We start from the raw sequence: 27,115 nt of genomic DNA on the forward strand, positions 1-27,115 counted from the left end.
GGTTATTGCGGACTGAGCGGAGGTGTTCGGCGAAACGATTGCCCAACCTCCGCTTAGTCTCCCCGATGTAAATCAGCTGACATCTAGAGCATGCTAGATAAAATAAATGAATGAATCGTATGTGTCTGAAAAGCAGGAAGAAGTCAAAGCTTATTAATTCCGACCCCTTATTCAACTGCTTATCTTATACAAATTTAGCAGCTATAAACACCTATTTCCATGTACACATCAAATTATTTACATTTATACACTAATCAAATATTTGCAAAGCCATACAAAAAAAGAGAGAAAAAAAAGAAAAAGAAAAAACCCTCATGTACTATACATTATCTCTTAGTCATATATACAACCCATCACCCTATAATCATCCTTCCCAATTCAATCAGTATAACAAATATCCCACTCATAATCACCTATCCTCATCTCAATATCCTTTTAAAAAGTGTTTTTGTAGATTTTTCAAACTGATGAAAAGGTACGTAGAACAAATTAATGAAAGATATCTAAAAAGGCAGATCAAAGCCAACAAACATGATCAAAGAAAGGTGGAGTCCACAATGGTCCATTGTTGGCTGTGGTGAAGGTGATAACGAGTAATACAAACAGTGAAAACTCAGCAGGACGACTGTGAAACTGGTGGGATGACTAATCTGTAGCAATTATTGCCTTGGGGAAAAACAAGAGTGAAGCAAATGCAAAGATGGAAATTGACCAGAACTTCTTCACATTTTGAGCAATGCTTTATATTTAACAATGAGCTACTTCACAGCAGTTCAAAGTTTCCAACTGACTGATAACTTGGATTCAGATTTTAAGGTGGTGAGATATGGATGAGAGTGCAATGTCTACATTATCCTCGATCATCATCGGTCAAAGAGCCAATATGCAACAAGACCCGGCAATGCCCCCGCTCTCCTACGCCAATCCCACGTGTTGTCGCCGATGGCGTCTATAAAGGGACAGGATGGGGGGCGAGGTGGGGAATCAAAGCCAAGTAGCGAAGTGGGGAGGGGGTCAGACCCAAGGTGGCTCTGAACGCCAGGCACCCAATGATCACAGCCCCGGTTACTGCATTGAGCAAGGACCAGAGAGCGGCGCCGGCAGGTGGGACCAGAGCCCCTCTTACCGACACCGGTAGATGACACAGAGTCGCTGCTACTGGCAAATAGAATCAAAAAAAGATCCCGGTAGTGATAGGAAGATCAGACAGAGACCCATGTACTTGTAAGATCAGAGGTCGGGGTCGAGAGATTGAACAGGTTTCAGGTCGCTGGAGAGAGATCAGTCAAGGTGATCATTCACCAGTACCCACAGAGGGATCGGTCTTCGGTAGCGACAGAGTTATCAGGGTCCGCGGTACCGGCAGAGGAACAAGTCCCAGTACCGATAGAGAGACTGGGGTCCCCGGTACCGGCACTGAGACCAGGGTCCCCGCTATCCCGACAGAGGAGACCACGATTCCCGGTACCGACCGAGAGCGATCAGCAGCTGTACCGACAGCTCCCGGTAAGGGCAGGTAGACCAGAGCCGGCGGTACCGACACGGTTGGAGAGACACGGGACCGGGGAGAGAGAGAGAAGATCAGTCCGGGGAACCACCATCATCTCCCGGTCCGGGCAACACCAGGGACCCGGCACCCGATCCATACCCGAGCGATGGAGCCGGCTACCGGGGTCCCGGACCCAGACACAGAGGTGAACGCGTCCCTTGTGGAGGACAGCGGGCTGGGGCTGGGGCTGGGGCCGCCGCTACTGACTGACGCCTGGCTGGTGCCGCTCTTCCTCGCCCTCATCCTCATCCTGGGGCTGCTCGGCAACGCGCTGGTCATCCATGTCATCACCAAACACCGGCAGATGAGGACCGCCACCCACTTCTACATCGGTGAGAGACCCAGGGTCCGGGGTCAGAAGGCTGGCTATGGGGGAGAGGAAGAGGCGGTGGGGGAGAGGCAGCTGGTGGAGTGATGATGTGGGAGAGGGTGGGGAGAGAGGGTCAGGAAGAGGGTTGGGGTGATGGTGAGGGATAGGAGGAGGGGACGGGGGAGATGCAGAGGGTGTGTGTGTGTGTGTGGGTGGGGGGGGGGGGGGTCTGAGAGAGGAGGAAACAAAGAAAATAGGTGCGAGCGTAGGCCATTCGGCCCTTCGAGCCAGCACGGCCATTCAATATGACCATGGTTGATCATCCAAAATCAGTACCCCGTTCCTGTTTTTTCCCCATATCCTTTGATGCCGTTGGTTGGGGCGGGCTGGAGTGACAGGGGGGTGGGAAAGTCAGGGAGAGGAGAAAGGAGTGAGGACGATGGCCAAGAGAGGAGGGGAGGGTGAGAAGAGAGGGTGGGGAGAGGGTGAGGGACAGAGAGAGAGGGGAGGGTGGGAGAGGGTCGGAGAGAAAGAGAGAGGAGATGATGGACAAATGGAGAGGAAAAGAGGGTTGGAGAGGGTCAGGGAGAGGTGATTGGGAAGATGCTTGGAGAAATGGGAGGGAGTGAGGGAGATGGTCAAGGAGGATATGACGTGTGGAATGGTCGGAGGAGAGAGTGCGGGAGAGAGTCAGGGATGGCGTGGTAGAACAGAATGGGAAGGTCAATATTGAGGAGGGGAGCATGGCTGGGGAAGAGAAGAGACATGGTGAGGCAAGGAGAATGGAGGGGAAAGTGGTCAGGGAAGAAGAGGATAATGGTCATGGGAGAGAGGTTAATGTTCGGTTTGGTGAAATGGGTGGTGAAAGGAGAGAAATGGGGTAAGGATAATGGTCGGGGGGGGCGGGGAAGGGAGGGAAGAGAGAGGCGGAGGAGAGCATGTTTGTGGAGGAGGAGAAATTGTCGGTGAAGTGGAGAGATGGTGGATGGTATGAGAAAAATGCGAGGGGGAGATAAATTAAATGAGATAGTTGTGAGTTTCACTCACTCTACAGGCTTCTTTAAAGGACAAGATGCATTCTTGGATCCACAGCCACAGCAATGAGGAGACAAACAGTAAACATGGTTGTGTTTACTATCAATCTAAATATATAACCACACATACATTCAAACACTGTACCTTACTGGATTGATAGAGGCAGCAGGATCCATGGGTTTGATTGTATAAACCGGTGACAACCCCTGAGTCAGAACATTCAATTGTGCCTAGCCTTTTAATGTATTAGCTTTTAAGAACCAATCATGCAGTATATCAAAGGTTACACAAAAAAGCTGGAGAAACTCAGCGGGTGCAGCAGCATCTATGGAGCGAAGGAAATAGGCAACGTTTCGGGCCGAAACCCTTCTTCAGACCTGTGTAACCTTGTGTAACCTTCGATTCTCCAGCATCTGCAGTTCCCTCTTAAACAAATGCAGTATATCAAAGTGGAGTATATTTTTTTCTGTATGATCTGTAATTGCATGTGGGAATTTTCAGGCAACTACAGTGCTGGAACTGTCAGGGATATGGCACTCTGCATGAAATCTGTTCATCTGTACGTAGCTGCAAAAGGGCAAATAACCTAATTCCAATTTCTCTGGGGTTTTTTTGTGTGTAAGACAGTGGTCAGGCAGCATCTCTGGAGAAAAAGGATAGTTGACGTTTCAGGTCAGGATCCATCTTCTGACCCAGGTCAGGTAGTTACAGAGTTAATGTTTCAGGTCAATTATTCTGGTGTGTGGGATCATTGGTCTGAAATGTTATTTCTAATTCTCTCGCCACAGATGCTGCTCGAATTGATGAGGATTTAAAGCATTTCATTTTTATTTTCATATTTCCATCTTCACTGTTATGGTTTCTTGCTTTCTAATAATTGATAATGATTCTCCGATTCCATCTCGCTTCCAAACTCTTTTGTTTGTGTAAGTTGTGTTCTCCACCTTCCCACAATAACTTGGATGGTTAAACATCCATTATTTTACAAAGAACCAGCAGCTTACAAGCAGACTATTTTGCCACTGACAACATTTGTCCTCATGCGTAATTACATCCCATGCACGTAACACCATCACACATTGACATTGGTGTTGGTTTACTATTCCCATGTGTAACGAGTAACAGTGGAAAACTTTATTTTGTTCTTCCAGGCAGATTACACCATCCATAAGTGCATCTGGGATTGCGATAGAACAACTAAAGAGAGTGCAGCATATTGTGCAGTTTAGTTTATTATTGTCATGTGTACCAAGGTGTAGTGAAAAGGTTTTTTGTTGCATGCTATCCAGTCAGCGGAAAGACTATACATGATTACAATCAAGCTGTCCACAGTGTACAGATAGAGGATAAAGGAAATAACATTTAGTGGAAGATAAAGTCCAGAAAAAAATGATGAAAAATAGTCCGAGGGTCTCTTATGAGGTAGATAGTAGGTCAGGACCGCTTTCTGGTTGGTGATAAGATGGTGTGGTTGCCTGATTAAAGTTGCCTGATAACAGCCTGCAACAGAGAAAGTGTAGATACAATAATCATAATCATAGTTTATTAGCCAAGTATGTTTTGCAACATATGAGGAATTTAATTTGTGATACAGTCATACCAATTCAAAGCAACAAGACACATAAAATATAATTTAACATAAACATTCACAACAGCGACTCCTCCACATTCCTCACTGTGATGGAAGGTGAAAAAAAAGTTCAATCTCTTCCCTTCTTTGTTCTCCCGCGGTCGGGGGCCTCGAGCCTTCCGTTGACGAGACGATCTTGCCTCCCGTAGCCGGCGGTCAGGCCCTCCGCATCGGGGCGATCAAGCTGCCACATCAGGGGGGGGGGGGGGGGGAGATCTCAGCTCCCCCGCACCGGGTGATCTGACCCCGGGTCGGGGCTGGTCAAAACATTCTGCATCGTTTGGAGCTTCTCGATATTGATCTCTACCTGAGACTGCAAGCTCCTCGATGGTGAAATCCACAGGCCGCAGTTGGAGCATCGATACCAGGCAAGGGATTGACTCTGATGGTAAGTTCACGTCCCCACGGTGGGGCTCAAAGTCAGTCCTGAGCAAGGCCGCCAGCTCCATGATGTTAGGCCGCAGAGCGACTGGAGATACGATCCGGAAAACAATCGCATCTCCGGCAAGGAACAAAACTTTCCCCTGATCCCCTCCCTCACCCCCCACATAAAACAAACCAGAGAACATTAACACAAATTTTTAAAACACACTAAAAATAACAAAAAAGACGAAAAGACAGACAGACCATTGGCGAGGCTGCCATCGCTGACGGCGCCACCCGGTGGAATAAAGAGCAATGGTCACAATGAGGTAGATTGGAAGGTTGAGAATACATCCATAGTTTATGAGAGGCCTTTTCAAGAGTCTGTTAGCAGGAATGAAGATGATCTTGGATCTGGTGGTACGTGCTGTCATATTTTTTATATATTCTGCCCGATGTGAGAGAGATGAGAGAAAGATTGGGATATGAGCAGTCCAGGATAATGTTGGCTGCTTTCCTGAGGCAGCTTCTTGATGTCCTTGAAGGCAGTGCAAAGGTTGTACCTGGATTTCCTATTCCTCATGGTTAATCCATAGTTTCCAGTTGTGAAAGACCTGGGTTGATTACGTTGACATGCAGTCCTCTGCATACTAACTGTGGCATACTCTTTTTTAGATCGGCCTCAGAGTCCCTGAATATGGACCAGTTTACTGACTCAAAGTAGCCGTGTAGGATCTCATCTGTTTCCCCCGACCACCGATACGAGTTTCTGAACCAGATCATCTCACTTCGGTTTCTGCCTGAATGCAGGGGTCTCAGTACAATTAAATGGTTGGATTTTTCAAAATGTGGTTGGGAAATGGAGTGGTAGGCAACTTTAATGGTTGTGTTGCAGTGGTTGAGTTTAGTTTAAGTTTAGTGACTCTTCGGCCCACCGAGTCCACACCAACCAGCAATCCCTGCACATTAACATTGTCCTGTACACACTAGGGACAATTTACACATACACCAAGCCAATTAATCTACATACCTGGGGCTACACAAAAAAGCTGGAGAAACTCAGCGGGTGCAGCAGCATCTATGGAGAGAAGGAAATAGGCAACGTTTCGGCACGAAACGTTGCCTATTTCCTTCGCTCCATAGATGCTGCTGCACCCGCTGAGTTTCTCCAGCTTTTTTGTGTAACCTTCGATTCTCCAGCATCTGCAGTTCCCTCTTAAACATAATCTACATACCTGTATGTCTTTGGAGTGTGGGAGGAAACCGAAGATCTCTGAGAAAACCCGTGGGGTCACGGGGAGAACATACAAACTACGTACAGATAGCACACGTAGTCGGGATTGAACCCGGGTCTCTGATGCTGCAAGTGCTGTAAGTCAGCAACTCTACCCCAGTGCCACAGTGGCCACCCACAAAGTTGAGGGTGTGGATTGATAATATTTTGGTAGCATGCTCTTGAAGTTGGCCTGGTTGGTCCCCAGCTATTTTGTTCTCTATCTCATGCTTATCTAGCTTCCATTGAATGCATGTGTGATTTTCAACTTGACTGGGGTTTCTGGTAATAAGTGTCGAATTTCAACCACACTTTGAGTGCCTACAATTCTCATGACTTTTCTGTGAAATACATTGATGACGTCATTATATTTTTCACTCCTGATTCTGCTGAAGTGGAAACAACTTTTCCATGTGGACCCTTTTAAAAACGCTTTTGTCATGATCTGAGAGATCACACTTAATTCACCCCCACGTACTTAATTTATGTCAGGAATAGAGCCCCACCCTGTTGGATCTTACTTGGGAAATTACTCCTGATATCTCCTCAGTGAAACTGTTGCAGATTTCTTGATGTAGCATCTTAATTTGACGATTTCTTTCTACCAAACGAATGGCTGCAAATTAAGGGGCCGTTCATTTAAAAGTGAATTGCATAGAAATGTCTTCTCTTTGAGGGGATTGAATTTCTGGAATTCTCTGCCCCTGGGGTAGATTGAGGCCAGATCATATGTTGCATTTACAGTGGAGATAGATAAGTATTTGAAAGATCGAGGAACTGAGGGGAACTGAGAAGTTGAGGCCAGCATAGATCAGCTATAGTCATGCTCAATGGCAGGGCAGCATTGAAAGGTCTAATGGCTTACTGCAGCTCCTATTGCCTGTGTTCTTGTGTGTCTGCGCATGCCTCACATAATTTTGTAAGAAGTGATATAAGAAAAAAATTGGCAATATAATGTAGAAAGTCAGGCAGCATCTGTGGAGAGAGAAACAGGCAACACAGTGGCACAGCAGTAGAGTTACTGCTTTACAGTGCGAGAGATCTGGGTTCAATCCTGGCTACTGGTGCTGTGTGTGGATTTTGTACGTTCTCCGTGCAACTTCGTGGCTTTCCTCTGGGTGTTCCGGTTTCCTCCCACACTTCAAAGACATGCAGGTTTGTAGGTGCTTCTGTAAATTGTAAATTGTTGCTGGTGTGTAGGATAGTGCGAGTGTACGGGGTGATCGCTGGTCGGCACGGACTCGGTGGGCCGCAGGGCCGCTTTCCACTCTGGATCTGAAAAGTCTATTTAGAACGGAGATGAGAAAAAACATATTCACCCAGAGAGTTGTGAGTCTGTGGAATTCTCTGCCTCAGAAGGCAGTGGAGGCCAATTCTCAAGATGCTTTCAAGAGAGAGGGGATAGAGCTCTTAAAGATAGTGAAGGGATATGGGGAGAAGGCAGGAACGGGGTACTGATTGTTGATGATCAGCCATGATCACATTGAATGGCGGTGCTGGCTCGAAGGGACGAATGGCCTACTCCTGCACTATCGTAACTACTGCACTCCTGCACTGTCTATTATCTAAAGTCTAAAGAAATAGTTAACATTTCATGGCAGAGAGAGAGGCAGAACATAATGGTATAAAGTTTATAATATGGAGACCAGATTTGTGCCCTGTCCTGCAATTGTGGTCTAACCAATGCTTTTTACATGGCATATTTACTTAAAATGTTTTATCCTCACAGAATTGAAACGCAGCGCATTTTCACAGAATAATAAAACAGTACAGCACCTAAGGAGACCATTTGGCCCATCAAGCCCGCAATTTAAAGAGCAATTCAAATACTTCCTCCCTCAGCTTGCTCTTTCCAATTTTCCAAAGACCCTTTCTATTACATTTTGTTTGTATTTAGCCAGTTTTTAGTAAAGACTACCATCAAATCCATATCCAGGTTGTGACGTCTGATTCCAAACCACTCCATGTATGTAAACAAGTAATTCTTATAATCTCCAGCTCTGTTGCCTTAAAACTGCATTGTTTATTTCATTAGAAACTTGATTTTTATTTTTCTCCTCTTTATTCTTCAATTTTTTTTGCCAATTCTACGTAAAAGTATAATAAACAATGTGTCTGGAACATTGCACCGTGGAAACACTTTCTGATTCCCACAGCTTTTATTAAGTAGTTTATTGCTGCCCTCTCGTGGAAATTGTGAAACTATCATACGACAGGCAAAACATACTGTAACAGCAGATACCGGCTCCTGGAGAACTAAGCACATTCAGGGAACAAGCAGCGAGTTGGATAACATTTCTGCGCAGCCCAGCAAGGGATCATTTCAGATGCAAACACTTCTCTGGCATTTTTATACAAAATGCAATTGGGACCAACACATCTGTATTAATGTAAGATTGGAGTGTATTAAACTTAGAGAGTTTGTGAGGGAAATTGCCAGGTATTCATGTTTGGTTGATGTCATTTGTTGTGACATTTATCAAACACACCACAATCTTCCAGTACACGACCAACGTTTTGGGATCACTTCCTGATATTTGTGGGCAATTGCATTTGTGGAACATGCAAGGAAATTTAATAAACTCTGAATTTACGTTTGTGCACTTGGATCTACCTATACTGTTTCTGGATATTCCGTGCCACTGTACTCTTTGTACAAGTGCCTTCCTTCAATATATTTCCTTTTTATTAATTTACTACAAACTTTTGCCAAGTCTGCTTCAGGATAGGTAGGAAGTGGGTAATAAACAATAAAACTTGCGCTGTGCAATAACTAGAATACAGCATAATGAGTTGGGCACCTCAGAACTACTCGCAAGGGGATAGGGGACAAAGAAAAAGTGCAAGGGGTGCAACGGGGTCGATTGGGAACTCTGAAATACACTCTAACTTATGGGAGGTTCGCTGAGAACAGTGGGGAAAGAGCTGTTCTTGATTCAGGGTGGTATCAAGCTTTTGTATCTTTTGCCCGACAAGAGAGAGGAGAGAGAGAATGACCAGGGTGTGAGTGGTTCTTGCCTTTGTTGGCTACTTTCCTGAGGCAGCTCGTGGATTGCGGGCGGGTAGGATGACAATGTTCTCTCACACTTAAATACCTGACTTTCCTCAACAGTTAACCGTGATGTCATTGGTGTACCTCCGAATTGTTATTGGCCTGTGGGATGCTGACTCCCATTGCTCCCATTCCCCTTTGCTTAAGCCAACGTTTGCATGTTATTCTCACTCTTTGAAATCCCTGATTAACGCTGATTCTGTCACCCCTACAATCATGCGTTCCAGGTAACAATCACTCTCTTTGTAAGGAAGTAGCTCCTCATATCTCCCCTATATTTAATTGTTTTAATTTTTTTAATCTGCATTCTCAGACCTTCAACCGTCTGCTAATGGCAACTGTTTCCCTTTACCTTATCAATACGTCACCATCTTGTGAACTTTGATCAAATCATGCAACCTTCTTTTGTCATTATGATTTCCAAATTATGATTTTCACCTTCCTGATTTTTCTTTCCTCATTCAAAGCTAACCTGGCTGCCACAGACATCATATTCTTGGTCTGCTGTGTTCCATTCACTGCCACCCTGTACCCTCTGCCAGGCTGGATCTTCGGTGACTTCATGTGCAAGTTTGTCAACTACCTGCAACAGGTAAGCAAGAGAGAACTCACCCATTTCTGTCAGATAAATATCAATCCAGATTACTGGTGTTTTGTGGTGTTCCTAAAGGCATGAAAGGAGAACAGGAGTAATGAGTTCCCACTTATAAGTTTTTCAATCAAACGATTTTAAATGGCAATTCTAAATTGTTTTGCAAGTTAATTCCTTACATTACTCAAAAGTAACAACGATTTGCATTTATGCAGTACTTTCAATTTGATGAAACATGCGAAAGCATTTTGCAGGAATGTTTAGAGATACAGTGTGGAAACAGGCCCTTTGGCCCGCCAAGTGTGCAACGACCAGCGATCACCCTTATGCCCCTGTCCCACTTAGGAAACCTGAACGGAAACCTCTGGTGACTTTGCGCCCTACTCAAGGTTTCCGTGCGGTTCCCGGAGGTTGCAGGTGGTTGCCGGAGGTTGCCGGTAGTGGAAGCAGGTAGGGAGACTGACAAAAACCTCCGGGAACCGCACGGAAACCTTGGGTAGGGCGCAAAGTCTCCAGAGGTTTCCATTCAGGTTTCCTAAGTGGGATAGGGGCATTACACTAGTTCTATCCTGCACGTTACGGACAATCTTTTTTTTACAAAAACCTATTAATGTTGAAATCCGCTCGTCTTTGAAATATTGGAGGAAACCGGAGCACCTGGAGAAAACCCACGCGGTCACAGGGAGAACATACAAACTCCGTTCTGACAGCACCCGTAGTCAGGATCGAACCTGGTGCTGTAAAGCAGCAACTCTACCGCTGCACCACTGTACTGCCCTTAATGTGACTGAAGAAAACACTATTAAGAACATAACTGTGCAGATGGCCAAAAGCTTGGACAAAGTGTTGGGTTGTAAGAATTATTGTAACAAAGTGAAGAGAAGAAACAAGGCAGAAATAATTAGGGAGGGAATTCCAGACCCAAGGGCTTTACAGGACACAAATGAGAGTTGTGATTATGATCAGGGCAATGCAATTAATACAATTAACTGGGGAAATTCCAGGGCTGGAGGAGTTGAAAGAGTCCGCAAGATGAGGCCAACATTGAAGTAATGCAAAAAAAGATTAGAATTCCCTACAAGCGAACATTGAACTATAGAAAGTCAAAAGTTTATAATGTGAATGCAATAATGATAATGCACATCTGGATTTATTTTAGTTGCCGGTTTGGAATATCATTTATTAATTATGCTGCAGAAAAGTAATCGCACTGGCCTGGTCCATGCATTCACACTGACAGAGGCACAATTGTGATTCGGCATTCACATCAATTGGGATTATTGTAAACCCTTGGAGTGAAAAAAGAAATCAGAGCTGAATTGGCGCTGGCTTAATAGAGCACTGCTGCAGCTTATCAATTGGGGTGACAAGCAAGTCCTGGATTGGGAATATACACGTATGTCAGTTATAATGAGGGCAATAAACGGAGCATATTGCCGTACCTACGGAAGCTTTTGAAAGTGAGACACCACTTTTGGATGCAAGTGTAATGGGAAGATTTAAGGAGTGTTACTACTTTTTATTAAATACCCTAGACTACAATCCAAGGCTCGGGAAACCAGTCAAAGTACCACCGAAAGGTACAGGAGAGAAATCTGTTTTTGATTTGTTTAAATAACACTCAGTTCGATTTGGAATTCCTGCTTAGTCCCTCCACTCTGTGAATTCTTTCCAGTACCTTAGGGAATGTTTTTGGAACATATCAGATTCAGATTGGTATCTAGCAAAAACATTCTGCATGATTTGTAGTGAATAATGTGATTGTCATTAGGTAGAGGGGGACTCAGGGCAATCAATTATCAAGGGCATATATTGAGGTAAAGAGTCAGTTAGGTAGTGGATTGTGCAGAGGGCAGGGGAGATTGACTTACTTTAAAGGTGTAACTTGTCATCAACTCCCAAGAATGACTTTGCCAAATAACACAGACCACATTAAAAAAAAAAAGCACAGTTCACCACCACTGGAATTACACACACAAGGGGTTACTACTTTTGATGGATGTTATGAAAATAATCAGAGAAGGGTATAAAGAAAAGCATTGCAGAAGGGGGTAATAGGGCCAGATAAACTTCCATTTTTCTATTGGACAACTTTAGTGAGATACTTCTAATTGGGATCAGAAATTTGAATTAGCTTTTCCCCAGAGTGATTTTATTACAAACTCTTTAGAGAGAAGGCATAGTCCTTAACCCTCTGGCTTTGATATTCTCAACATTATGTGGAATTTCAATAGGCTACAATGGTATATTGATCAAGTTACTGAACTGGCAGTCAAAAGACTAGACTATGGGTCCAATGTTTAGTTTCCAGCCTGGGAGATATGGGGACCGGGGGGATATTTACGTCAAGTAATTAAATAAATGTGGAATTTTAAATGAAATGTTAATCCCAGTAGTAGTAGCCATGAAGCTACAAGATGGTTGTCAAAAGTGGAATTGCCTAACCTAGAAACCAGTTGAAGCCAAACCATTAAATGTAGTCAAGAAGAGGTTGGACAATTCTCAGGATAAAGAGACCAATTGGTCTGGGGCAGAAGCAGAAACAGGCTACTGAATATGGATGTGTGGGAAGGAACTGCAGATGCTGGTTTCAACTGAAGACAGACACAAAATGCTGGAGTAACTCAGCAGGACAGGCAGCATCTCTGGGGGGAAGGAATGGGTGACGTTTCGGGTCGAGACCCTTCTCCAGACTCAATGGACTGAATTTGGATGATCAGTTATGATCATAATAACTGGCAGAGCAGGCTGAAAGAGCTGAATGGCCACCTCCTGTTGCTGACTTCTATGTTTCCAGTTAGTGCCGCTGCCTCACAGCTAGAAGGACCTGAATTGGATCTTGTGTGTCTTAGAATCTTAGAATCATACAGCACGGAAATAGGTCATTCGGCCCAACTCGTCCTGGCTGACTGAGATGCCTCATCTAAGCTGGTCCCATTTGCTCATGTTTGGTCCATAGAAACATAGAAACATAGAAAATAGGTGCAGGAGTAGGCCATTCGGCCCTTCGAGCCTGCACCGTCATTTAATATGATCATAGCTGATCATCCAACTCAGTATCTTGTACCTGCCTTCTCTCCATACCCCCTGATACCTTTAGCCACAAGGGCCACATCTAACTCCCTCTTAAATATAGCCAATGAACTGGCCTGAACTACCTTCTGTGGCAGAGAATTCCACAGATTCACCACTCTCTGTGTGAAAAATGTTTTTCCCATCTCGGTCCTAAAAGATTTCCCCCTTATCCTTAAACTGTGACCCCTTGTTCTGGACTTCGCCAACATTGGGAACAATCTTCCTGCATCTAGCCATATCCCTCCAAACATTCCTATCCATGTACCAGACCAACTGTCTTTTAAATGTGATTAGAGTACTGCCGCAACTGCCTTTTCTGGCAGCTCATTCCATATACCCACCCCCCTTTGTGAGAAAAAGTTGTCCCTTAGCTTCCCATTAAATTTTTTCATCTCACCTTCAATCCATGGCCTGTGATTCTTGTTTTCCCTACTGGGTAAAAGATTGCATTCATCCTCTCTCTTCCCCTCGTGATATTCTTCGCCTCTATAGAATCACCCCATAGCCTCCTAATCTCCAAGGAATAAAACCCTAGCCTGCCCAACCTTTTCCTATAGCTCAGGCCCTCAGTTCCTGCCAACATCCTCGTAAATCTTCTCTGCACCTTTTCCAGCTTAAGTGTGAACATTCTTCATCTGTCCTGTAGTTTCCCTGATTTCTGACACCATTCTAAATAGGTGTTGTAGATTAATCAAACGCTGTAAATTACCCCCCTAGTGTAGGTCAGTGGCATAATATAACAAAGGGGAGGGGGTGGTGTTGACCTGCCTGTGGGAGTGAATGAGTTGTAGGAATAGAGGGTAGTAAGATGGGAAAGTGGGAAGGCAGGAATGCCCCGGGTGGAGGATTGCATGGGCATGAAGGGCCAAATAGCCCCCTGTTGTGTGGTAGCAAAAAAAAGCAAAGATTCTTCAAGAAAGGAAATCTAATATTGGTTATATTTGGCACATACTAGGCTCATCAACGTGATTGAGTCTTAACAGTCTCCTTAGTTCAGGAACAATTAGGACCAGAAGTGCCAGCATTACCAAAAGTAACCCTATCATGTGAATGAATAAATCAGAGAAACCTTGCTAGTCAACATGCAGAAACCAATATATGGATAGATTTCCTTTCTCGTCTCATTCATTGTAGTAAGATATACAGGTGACCTCTACGTTGCGGTGGGGGAGGAGAGTGGTGGAGGGGGGGGGGGGGGGGGGTATTCCTAGAAAACCGTCTGTATTGCGATTTTCTGTAATGCAAATTCATCTGTCCATGCATCATGGAACAAGGTTTAATAAAATGTGTGGGTTTATTTTAAAAAAAGACACAATGAGCTGGAGTAATTCAGGCAGCATCTGTGTAGAACATGGACAGGAAATGTCATGGAGTGGGACCCTTCTACATACTGATCAATTTATTTTGTTGGTTTATTTACTTATTTCCTCACATAACTTCCGTGAGAGAAAATATTATTCTGTATCTCAAATTCTTGGGTAGAAACGGCACGGTGGCTCAACGGTAGAGTTGCTGCCTTCAAGCTCCTGCGATCCGGTTCGATCCTGACAATGGGTTCTGTCTGTACGGAGTTTTATGTTCTCCCCGTGACCGCGTGGGCTTTCTCCAGGTGCTCCTCCCTCACTCCAAATACGTACAGGCTTGAAGGTTAATTGGCTTTGGTAAAAATTGTCTCTAGCGTGCAGGATAGTGTATGCGGATCGCTGGTTGGCATAGATTCAGTGGGCCCAAGGATTTGTTTCCCCACTGTATCTCTAAACCAAATTAAACAAAATGTGAATTCCTGAAGGGCGAATGTCATTAACTCAAATGGTTGTAACATAGGAGTTGCCTGTATTTGTTTTTCCTAGGTTACTGTGCAGGCAACTTGTATTACCTTGACTGCGATGAGTGCAGACCGCTGTTATGCGACAGTGTATCCACTCAAGTCTTTGAGGCACCGAACCCCCAAGGTTGCCATGGGAGTCAGCACATGCATCTGGATCTGTAAGTTCCACAGGATTTCTCAGCTAATGCTCGTCCCCATAACTTGGTCGAATTCAAATGCACACCCCATATAGAGTGGTAATCATTTCCCCCATCGCATCTGAGAGTTAAGATATTTGGCCATCGTGTTTGTATCTGCACCATTTCATTTCATACTCACCTGCCTTTTGTAAGGATCACTTTTTTTGAAAGGTTTAAGGAAGTGCAAATACTAACCCCACATAGACACTGAAAGCAGTCTTATGATTGATTGATTGAAAGGTGCAGTATGGAATCAGGTCAGTCGGGTCACCAGGTCCACGCCGACCATCGATCACCCGTGCACACGAGTTCTATGTTATCCCACTTTCTCACCAATTCCCTACACACTAGGGGCAATTCACAGAGGTCAGTGAACCTACAAATGTGCACGTCTTTGCACGGGATGTGGGGGGAAACCAGAGGTCCCATGGAAAACTCATACGGTCATGGGGACAATGTGCCAACTCCACGCATATAACACCAGAGGTCATGATCAAACACGAGTCTATGGGGCTCTGTGATGCAACAGGTCTACTAGCTGAGTCACTATGCTCCCCCTAAAAATAACTTTTCTACTTCTCTTTCTTAAAATTCTTCTCGTTTATAATGTCAGTCATATTAAAACCTGATGCAGTCAATATATCCAAGAAAGTCTGTGAAATGCTTGGTCCTTTACTCCCAACCTAAATGTGACATATATTCATGAATGTACAAACTTCACACAGACATCACCTGAGGTCTCTAGCGCTGTGAGGTCCGCCAGTGTCGACCAGCTACGCCACTGTGCTGCCTCAATGATGTTGGCTCAGCTCTTATTTTCAAGCTATATTTTATTGCCTAGTGGAATAGGTGCCTTTCTTCGTCTCTCTTGCCTCTTCCCTCACATTTCCTGGATGCTGCGTTTCTCTCACCTGAGCAACCATCACAGGCAGCTTAGTTTCCAGATCACTGGCAAACTATGTCCTGGTTAAATCTCCTGATACATTGAATGGATGGTGTCTGACTGTGATCAACACCTCCCTTCACCTGGGAGTTACCATGGACAGGGAAGCTGAGGTGGGAAATAATTAGTTCCTAAACACAGACAAGATGGAGAGAGAGAAAAAGGGAGCCATGTGTAGTCTCACGGACATTTAAATAAAGAATAGAAGTTTAAAACTTGACCATTTATAGTCAGAATAACATTACAGAATGGGATCGTTATTATAGTCTGACTAACATCACTGAATGGGATTGTACCTTCAGGCTGTCAAAGATTTACGTAGCCAATATAAACTTGAACAAAAATTTTGGCAAGAAATATATTGTTCAAAATCTCAAAACCTGAGGTCAATGGATTAATATATCCCTCCGTTATTCAGGTTGTAATCTCATGACTATAGACTTGTTGGTACACATCAAGAAAAGTTCTGGCTTAATTTTTTTAATTTTTATTTCGCATGTGCAGTCAATTATCATGTGAATAACAAAACAAAATGCATGAATACATTTTAAGTCAATTATATATCATGGGAGGACACAAAGTGCTGGAGTAACTCGGGCAATATCTCTGGAGAACATAGATAGGTGACATTTCAGGTCGGGACCCTTCTTCAACAATGACGTCTGACTTAAGCACCTTCTCCATAGATGCTGCCTGACCCACTGAGTTACTCCATCACTTTGTGTCCTTCTGTGCAAACCAGCATATGCAGTTCCTTGTTTCTATATATCATGGGAGTCCTAACAAAATAAAAGAACAACATCCAAGCCTTTTGATGGACACAAAATGCTGTAGTAACTCCATCAACCAGGCAGTTTCTCTGGAGAGAAGTAATGGGTGATGTTTCGGGTCGAGACCCTTCTTCAGACCAAGCCTTTTGATTTTGTTGCCGTCTTTTAGTCAATCTTTATTAATGCATCTACATGATATTCACCATGTTAGTTCATGATAAATCTCAATAATGTTGGTGCATTTTAATTCTAGGTTCCTTTGTCCTGTCTTTGCCAATTATTATGTACCAGAAGATTGAAAAGGGATACTGGTATGGACCTAGAACATACTGTGCAGAGGCCTTTCCATCAGATGCTCATCAGAAGGGCTTCATACTGTACCACTTTCTTGCTGCCTACCTTCTACCTTTGCTCACAATATCCCTCTGCTACTCTTTGATGATTAAGAAAGTGGGTAAACCCGCCATTGAGCCGATCGACAACAGCTATCAGGTGTGTGCTAACATTCACCCAATTGTCTCGTCGAACATTAAAAGTAATTTTTAAACTTGACACTATTATTTATTCAGACTATCCCTGCCTGTAATGGAGAGGTCAGATACAGTAATCGGTAATGTATTTTAATAGGAAACTGAGGGGCAAACCTTTTTCACAAAACTCTGTAAGTGTATGGAACGAGCTGCTGGAGGAGGTAGCTGAGGCAGGTACTATTGCAACTTATAAGGAACATTTAGGCAGGTACATGGATAGGATAGGTTTAGACGTATATGGGTCAAATGCAGGCAGGTGGGACTAGTGTTTATTGGGGCATGTTTGGTTGGTGTGGGCAAGTTGGGCCGAAGGGCCTGTTTTCACACTGTATGACTCTTTGACTCCATGACTATATAAATGTTCTTGTTAACCAAAACAATATGTTTGCTAATACTTCTCAGTCTCTAGGCCTCAAATACCTTTCACACCAGAGGCCAAGCTATATGTTAAATTTTGCCCTGTGCTATAGAGTAAGATCACATACAATTGGAGCAATCGGATACAAGAGAAAGCAAGGATGTCCCGCAGAACTATTCTTGGTGGCTGCTGAGGTTGTAGGAAAGGGATAGACTTCAGGCCAGACCTTTCCAATGACTAATCGTTCCACTGATTAATACACAGTACTTCTTAATCTCTGTTACTGCCACGCAGAGTTTGTCAGTGGCAGGATGTCATCGAGACATAGAGCACAGAAACAGGCCCTTCAGCACACCATGTGGGTGCCATTTGTTGAACCTATCAATACTAATCTTGATGAAGGTGCATATCCTTCTAAGCATTATCTGGGAGAAGATAGAAGAGCTTGTAGTTAATACTCATTGTCGATGTTTTGTTTAATTTAGTTTAGTTTATTGTCACATGTACTGAGGTACAGTGAAAAGCTTTTGATGCATACTAACCAGACAGCGGAAAGACAACACATAATTACAATCGAGCCATCCATGGCGTACAGGTATATGATAAAGGGAATAATGTGAATACCATTTATTGTAGGGTAAAGTCTGATCGAAGATAGTCTGAGGGTCTCCAATCAGATAGATAGGAGCTCAGGACTGCTCTCTAGTTGTTGGTGGTATGGTTCAATTGCCTGATAACAATTTTGAAGTGTTTGGCTCAAGCTACCACAATTCTTGGATTCCAGATAGGAACATTGATATCAGTTTTAGAATTAAGCCGTCAACAGTTTTTGATAACTTTTGCTGTGTGTTTGCTTCAGTATACCGTGCATATGATTACAAAGCTAGGAGCATTGTCAAAGTGCAGAAATAAGAAGATAATATGGGATCCTTTGATGGAATTATTGATTTAATCTTTTTTTCCATTAAAGTTTAATATATTATTTATCCACTTCTTCCATGGCAAATTTGTTCCTGCTCATGTTTTACATCAGGTCAACTCTGATGTAAAAGAGACAAGTGTAGAAGGAAACACCATTGACAAAACAAGTTGCTTCCAATAACATAGTCAAAAGAAAAGTGAGCAGGAAAAGTTATTTTCTGGAATATCCCTCAATAATTATCCATTAATGTTGATTGGTATTTGATAGCTCTGAAAAAATGTATGCATCCTGTTTGCTCACATACCAGATGTTCTGAAAAGGACATCTTGCAGTCAAATCAGTAAACCGTATCCTGTTGTATAACTTGGGAACATCAATGCTAATACTCTGATTTGTGTCAAATAATATGCCTTGCAGTTATATGACTTGCAGATGTTACATTACAGTGGACCTTGCAGCTCCCCATTGCTGCTAATGCTCTTTATTCCCCTAACCTAAGCTTGGCTTCTCTGGATCCAACTTTGCTCTCTCAAACAGTCCCAGGTACAAATGAAGAGGCTCTGATTAGAGGCAGGGTCCCAAGCCTAGCTTGTGGTAGGTAGGCCATTACCATGCTTGGAGAAGTGGCAAAGACCCACTTCCAGCTTTGCTGCATGTTAAATTTGTCAACGTTGTTCAAGAACACAAGAAAAGACCAGCGGGAGTAGACCAACCCGGCCTCTCTCAAGCTTGGCCAGCTAATAGATTCTGCCAACAGATCTACTGGGTGACTTCCCCCATGCACTCTGCCAATGGGTGTGATCTATGCTGGTCTCAGCCCCTCTTCTGTGCCAATTCCCTATCACCTTTAATTCCTTGATTTTTCAAATACCTATCTCTCTACCGTCATTTATTAGCCAAGTATGTTTTGCAACATACGAGGAATTTAGTTTGCCAAACAGTCATAACAAAAAAAGCAGCAAAACCCACAACTACATTAAAATTGGCATAAACATCCACCACAGCGGCTCCTCCATGTTCCTCACTGTGATGGATGGCAATATCGTCTTATCTTCTTTCCTCCTGTGGTCGGGGGAGTCGAACCATCCGCAGCTGGCGATCGAGCTCCCACGTCTGGGTGGTCTAAGCTCCTGCGTCGGGGTGGTCAAACTCCTGCGGCTTGAGGTTTCCGAAATCGGTCTCTCATCAGAGACTGCGCGCTCCACCATGTTAAAGTCCGCATCTCCCGCAGGTTGAAGCACCAAAGTCCGACCCCTGCAAAGGGATCGCTTGCTCCGAGATGGTAAGTCCGCAGTTTTGGAGCTCTGGAAGTCCCAAACAAGAGGCCGCCAACTCCACGATGTTAGGCCGCAGTGCCGACGGAGATACGACATGGAAAAAGTTGCATCTCCGTCGAGGAAAGAGACATCAAATGTTCCTTCCCCCTCCCCCCCACATAATACAAAACTAAAAACAAACTAAAACATACATTTTACAACAAACTAAAAACACAAAAGAAGGAAAAGATGAAGACAGACCGTTGGCGAGGCAGCCTTCATGCGGCGCCTCATGGTAGTAATGATCTGCCTTTCATCCACCCTCTGGGTAGAGAATTCTGGAGATTCACCACCCACTGAGAGAATTTATTTTAATGCACCTCAGTTTTACGTGACCACACTTATATTGTAACTTGTAACTACGGTGCACCCTGTTTCCATTGATTATCCTTGAGATGTTTCTGCAACTTGATTGGAGTCTACCAGTGGTAAATTAAATTGATTGGACATGGTTAGGAAAGGCACACGCCTGTCTATGTAAGGTCCCACAGTTGACAGTGCATGTCAGAGCAAAAACCAAGCCATGAAGACGAAGGAATTGTCCGTAGACCTCCGAGACAGGATTGTGTCGAGACACAGATCTGGGGAAGGGTATAAAACAATTTCTGCAGCATTGCAGGTCCCGAAGAGCACAGTGGCCTCCATCATTCTTAAATGGAAGAACTTTGGAACCACCAGGATTTTGCATAGAGCTGGCCGCCTGGCCAAACTGAGCAATGGGGAGGGGGGGGAGAAGGGCCTTGGTCAGGGAGGTGACCACGAACCCGATGATCACTCTGACAGAGCTCCAGAGTTCCTCTGAATATGGGAGAAACTTCCAGAAGGACAACTATATCTGCAGCACTCCACCAATCAGGCCTTTATGGTAGAGTGGCCAGACGAAGCCACTAATTAGTAAAAGGCCTATGACAGCCCGCTAGGAATTTGCCAAAAGGCACCTAAACAATATTCTCTGGTCTAATGAAACCAAGATTGAACTCTTTGGCCTGAATGCCAAGCGTCACGTCTGGAGGAAACCAGGCACCGCTCATCTCCTGGCCAATACCTACGGTGAAGCATGGTGGTGGCAGCATCATGCTGTGGGGATGTTTTTCAGCGGCAGGAATTGGGAGACGTCAGGTTCGAGGCAAAGTACAGAGAGATCCTTGATGAAAACCTGCTCCAGACCGTTCAGGACCTCAGACTGGGGCCGAGGTTCACTTTCCAACAGGACAATGACCCTAAGCACCCAGCCAAGACAACGCAGGAGTGGCTTCATGCCAAGTCTGTGAATGTCCTTGAGTGGCCCAGCCAGATCCTGGACTTGAACCCGATGGGAGAAATTACTGTATAAAACCTCTCTATTTTTAAATTCCAACCCTTTCGAAATGATTCAACACCATCATCCCTTCCAGACTCATTGTCAGACTGAGGGAACTGGGTCTCCACTCCTCCCTTTGCAACAGGATCCTCGACTTCCTAATCGGCAGACCTCACTCAGTACAAATTGGTAACAACACTTCTTCCATGAACATCAACACAGGGGGACCTCAGCGCTGCATGCTCAGTCTCACTCTACCCATGACTACGGCATGGTGGCGCAGCAGTAGAGTTGCTGCCTTACAGCACCAGAGACCCGGGTTTGATCCTGGCTATAGGTGTTTGATGTACGGATTTTATATAGAAACATAGAAACATAGAAAATAGGTGCAGGAGTAGGCCATACGGCCCTTCGAGCCTGCACCGCCATTCGATATGATCATGGCTGATCATCCAACTCAGTATCCCAGCCCTGCCTTCTCTCCATACCCCCTGATCCCTTTAGCCACAAGGGCCACATCTAACTCCCTCTTAAATATAGCCAATGAACTGGCCTCAACTACCTTCTGTGGCAGAGAATTCCACAGATTCACCACTCTGTGTAAAAAATGATTTTCTCATCTCGGTCCTAAAAGACTTCCCTCTTATCCTTAAACTGTGACTGTTGCTGTTGCTGCTGCTGCTGCTGCTGCTGCTGCTGCTGCTGCTGCCGGAGAGTCGGAGGCTCTCTACAGGTCTGTGGACGACGGCGCCGGGAGCCCACGGCTCCCTGGAGGGAGACCGCTTTTCGGGGCTTCTGCGGCGGCGACTTCTCCCGCCCGAGTTGCGGGGTCGAAGAGCTCCTGGAGCGGGGCCTAACACCACTGCCCCGCGCGGCTGGAATGGCCGCGGACTCTGCGAGCGCACACACCGGGGGCTCCAACATCAAGACCCGGTGTGCGACCTCGCACCACCCGGCGTGGCTTTAATGGCCGCGGGACAATCGCCATCGCCAGCCGGGGGCTATGACTTTGACTCTGACATCGGGGGGGGGGGAGAGTGCAGTGGAGAGAGAAGTTTATTTGGCCTTCCATCACAGCTATGTGATGGATGTTTATGTTAAATGTAATTATGTTGTGTCTGGGGTCTATTTGTGTGTAATGTATGGCTGCAGAAACGGCATTTCGTTTGGACCTCCAGGGGTCCAAATGACAATTAAATTGACTCTTGACTCTTGACTCTTGACTCTTGACTCTCTTGACCCCTAGTTCTGGACTTCCCCAACATTCGGAATAATCTTCCTGCATCTAGCTTGTCCAACCCCTTAAGAATTTTGTAAGTTTCTATAAGATCCCCCCTCAATCCTCTAAATTCTAGCGAGTCTATCCAGTCTTGCTTCATGTGAAAGTCCTGCCATCCCAGGAATCAGTCTGGTGAATCTTCTCTGTACTCCCTCTATGGCAAGAATGTATTTCCTCAGATTTGGAGACCAATACTGTACGCAATACTCCAGGTGTGGTCTCACCAAGACCCTGTACAACTGCAGTAGAACATCCCTGCTCTTATACTCAAATCCTTTTGCTATGAATGCTAACATACCAGTTGCTTTCTTCACTGCCTCACATTTAGCTACATTATACTGCATCTGCCATGCATTTGCCCACTCACCCAACCTATCCAAGTCACCTTGCAGCCTCCTAGCACCCTTCTAACAGCTAACACTGCCCCCCAGCTTCGTGCCATCCGCAAACTTGGAGATGTCGCATTCAATTCCCTCATCCAGATCATTAATATATATTGTAAATAGCTGGGGTCCCAGCACTGAGCCTTGCAGTACCCCACTTGTCACTGCCTGCCATTATGAAAAGGACTCGTTTACTCCTGCTCTTTGCTTCCTGTCTGCCAGCCAGTTCTCTATCCACGTCAATACTGAACCCCCAATACCGTGTGCTTTAGGTTTGTATACTAATCTCTTATGTGGGACCTTGTCGAAAGCCTTCTGAAAGTCCAGATATAACACATCCACTGGTTCTCCCTTATCCACTCTACCAGTTACATCCTCGAAAAATTCTATAAGATTCGTCAGACATGATTTACCTTTCGTAAATCCATGCTGACTTTGTCCAATGAATTCACCACTTTCCAAATGTGCTGTATTTTGTACGACAACCACCCCGTAGCTCTAATATCAGCCATGATGAAGTGCTTTGAAAGACTGATAATGTCCAATATCTGCACTGGTGTTCTAGCCTTTCATACAGATTACATATGTATAAAAATAGGTCTATGGAGGAAGCCGCTTCCCTTTCACTACATTCAGCTCTGAATCATGTTTCAATAAGAACACCTATGTCAGGATGCTATTCATTGATTACAGTTTGGCCTTTAACACCATGCTACCAGGTAAGCTCATCAATATTTTCAACGATTGCAATGGTGGGAGGTGGCAGAGAGGGATATTTTAAAAGTGCCTGGATTTTCCTTTCCTTTTATTAGATAATTGCTTTAGATGATGGGTTTGATACATTTCCAACCAGCTAACTATCAATTTGGTACAGAAGCCCTGATAAAACGTATACAGGCACCTAGCTTGTATTGGGGGTTACGTGCTGGAAAAGCAGTACGTAATTTTAAAATGGGTAAATTAAACGTATTTGTGACGACGCTGTTAGCAGTAGAGTGCATTATTCCAAAAAATACGAGCACATAAATCGTTTTGGTATTTTAAAGGAAAAAATGTTTTATTTCAAAAACGCATAAATCAAACACCCGTAAAATGTGAGGTGCCTGTATTCCCAAGGGAGCAGATACAGTAGAAATAAAATGGCACAGGATGGAACTAATATTCCAAATTAAGTAACGAGACAAATAAAACTGCCTATGGCTGCCCATTTCTCAATCCACCCTTTTTTTGCTGTTAATTGGTCAGTTAATAACAGGTGTATGACACTGCTGTGTTTCAAAAATGATAATATAACAATAATATATATATCTGTTTTCATCCAGGTTCAGCTCGTATCTGAAAGGACAATTGCACTGAGAAGCAAGATTTCTAAAATGGTGGTGGTGATTGTGCTCCTTTTTACAGTCTGTTGGGGGCCCATCCAACTCTTTATCCTATTCCAGGGATTTTACCCAAAGTTCCAGGCCAACTATGAGACTTACAAGATCAAAACTTGGGCTAACTGCATGTCTTATGCCAACTCGTGCATTAACCCCATAGTTTACGGGTTCATGGGAGCCAGTTTCAGAAAGTCTTTTAAAAAGGTCTTTCCATTTATGTTTAGACATAAGGTCAGGGACGACAATGTGACCTATGCCAGTGGCAATGCAGAAATGAAGTTTGTCACTGCAGAAACCTAACAGTTAAGAATTATCCATGAATGAATGCGGTTAATGATACACCGTCCTAATTTGAGCATTTTATTTGGCCCAGATATTTCCTAGAGGGCAAATATACTTACAATTAAAGACATAAAAGTTCTTAATTTATTTACGAGCTTGCCTTTGTGGAGTAACACTTAGTTATACGGCAATGCATTGTGATTTAATGTGTAAAAAAAGTATTTGCCTTCAACTAGCTTCAGAAGCACAAATGGGACCTTTGTAATTGGTTGCCAGGAAGTATTCCCTTAGGTTTTGAAATTCTGTAAAATCTAGATGGAAACAGGCAGTGCGAAAATCTTTCTTGCCGCAACCCACTGAGTCATTTCTTGAACAATTCAAAAGAAAAACAACTTAAATCTTGGCCTTAAAACAAACTCTGCTTTCAGAGTTATATTAAGATCAAATTTATTACATTGTAGTAATGTATAGGAAATGAGCTTACCCTTTGGAATTTCTTTGTAATGTGAATTTTGTGGAAAGAAGATGTAGTTGGATTGAATGAAAAGGCAGATGTGATTGACTGAAGATCTATTGGAAATTGAGGCAATTGAGCTGTGTTTGGTTAGAATTATTTTTGGTTGAAATGCATGGAAATTTCAATTGCAACAAAATAATTTTGCCCTAGCTTTAGTCAACTGCACATCTTGAGATATACTAAGTATTTTGAACTTTGAGACTCTTTAGTGTGTCGTTATAATTGGGTGATACTGATTTATTTGGAATTTGGGTTTGAGTGCTATTGAAATAACGTAAATAACATCAATATAGTTTTCAACTGTTGAATCACCATACCCCAAAATTATCAGACAGATTGAATAAATACCAAGTAAACATTGATTTAAAATATCAGTATGGCATATTGACAGTTAGATCTTGTCAAGCCATTAAATTTCTGGCACAGTTGAGCTGTCATAATCTAAATGAATGACGTTTGATTTTTCAAAGATTGATCTGTGCAAGCAATTAAATCAGTTCCCATTCAAGGAAAAAAACAGCAAGTTAAACATGGTAATTTTTAAGGCGAAGAGAAGGTATGTCTAAGAATGAACTGAATGAAAAGACATTATGAAAATCATTAATCAGCTCAGCAGTGACCTTGAAAAGAAATTAATGAATTCACTGTTAAAAAATGCCAAGAATAATTGTTAACTTTGTGTTGTGAATTTGGATAGATCCCCTAAATTGAAAATATTGTTTATGCAATGGGGCTTGAAGCATTGGGACAATAAAAAAAACCCCATTCAGTCTACAGTCTGAAAGAAAAGATTACTGATAGGTTGGACTAACTACAATTGTTGACCTTTTCCATCTGACTTCTTTAGCAGTAGATTTTAAATGTTAGTCAATAGATTATGACAGATGTGTTGACATAAAACCTAGTTACAGGAAGCTGTTTGGTTGTTTTGGATTTGGTATGTCTAAGATGACGTACTATCTTGTGGGAAAAACAGCCTGGTGAGGAAAATATGCAGCCATACTGTGTACCATTCAGTCATGCTTATATATTGGCGAATTTCAAGACAAACTATTTTCAAATGTAAATAACTATCTGTTGCTACACATGTCATTTTCATTGCTTTTCGTGAGATGATTAATTTAAAAAGATATTTTTGTGATTAAAATACATTTATAATGTGAAATTTGCCTGCTTTCTCCAATCTGCAGGGACAAAAATAAAATCACTACCACTCCTGTTTTTTATTTTGTTTCTCACCCTCTGAATCTTTGCAACTTCTTCTCCACCAGTGAGGTCCTAGAGGCCTGGAGAGTAGCCAGTGTTGTTCCTTTGTTTAATATGGGAAGTAGAGATAATCCAGGGAATTATCACATCAGTGGTAGGGAAACTGTTGGAGAGAATGCTTGTTCCTGACCCACCAAAGTTATTTCTACATAGCTCGACTCCATCCTATTCCCCCCCCCCCTGGTCAAATCCCTCCCTACCTATGTCCAAGACACCTCACACGATCTTCGTCTCCTCCATGACTTCTGTTTTCTAGGCCCCTTTTTCCTCATCATCAGCATGGATGTGATGTCCAGTCACTCTACACCTCCATCCCCTACCAGGAGGGTTTTAAAGCCCTCCGTTTCTTCCTACCATTTCTAGACCTCGCTATCTCTGCAGGTAACAGACTACTGACCGACATCTACTACAAACCCACTGACTCCCATGGCTATCTGGACTACACTTCTTCCCACCCTACTTCCTGTAAAGACTCTATCCCCTACTCCCAATTCCTCCATCTACGACGCATCTGCACCCAGGATGAGGTGTTCCAAACCAGGCCATCGGAGATGTCCTCATTCTTTAGGGAACGGGGTTCCCCTCTTCGACTATAGATGAGGCTCTCACCAGGGTCTCTATATCCTGCAGCTCCGCTCTCACTCCCCATCCCCCCACTCGTTACAAGGACAGAGTCCCCCTTGTCCTCACCTTCCACCCTACCAGCCGTCACACACAACAGATAATCCTACGAAATTTTCGCTACCTCCAACGGGATCCCATCATGGGCCACATCTTCCCATCTCCTCCCCTTTCGGCTTTCCGCAGAGACCACTCCCTCCGTAACTCCCTGGTCAATTCGTCCCTTCCCACCCAAACCACCCCCTCCTCGGTACTTTTCCTTGCAACCTCAGGAAATTATACACCTCCCCCCTCGACTCCATCAAGGACCCGAGCAGTCCTTCCAGGTGAGGCAGAGGTTCACCTGCACCTCCTCCAACCTCA

The 27,115-nt window shown here is 43.9% G+C and overlaps 1 protein-coding gene across 1 annotated transcript; it reads left to right on the forward strand.

Moving 5' to 3' along the window:
- The first annotated feature begins 1,005 nt into the window (after positions 1 to 1,005).
- kiss1ra (KISS1 receptor a) lies at positions 1,006 to 26,237 on the forward strand. Its single transcript, XM_055641608.1, has 5 exons — positions 1,006 to 1,881; positions 9,680 to 9,804; positions 14,730 to 14,865; positions 16,853 to 17,091; positions 24,010 to 26,237. The coding sequence occupies exons 1-5, from the start codon at positions 1,656 to 1,658 to the stop codon at positions 24,364 to 24,366; spliced, it is 1,083 nt and encodes a 360-aa protein (XP_055497583.1). The 5' UTR covers positions 1,006 to 1,655; the 3' UTR covers positions 24,367 to 26,237.
- Positions 26,238 to 27,115: the final 878 nt, after the last annotated feature.

This window comes from Leucoraja erinacea, chromosome 10 (assembly GCF_028641065.1).
Source record: "Leucoraja erinacea ecotype New England chromosome 10, Leri_hhj_1, whole genome shotgun sequence".
NCBI classification, from domain to species: domain Eukaryota; kingdom Metazoa; phylum Chordata; class Chondrichthyes; order Rajiformes; family Rajidae; genus Leucoraja; species Leucoraja erinaceus.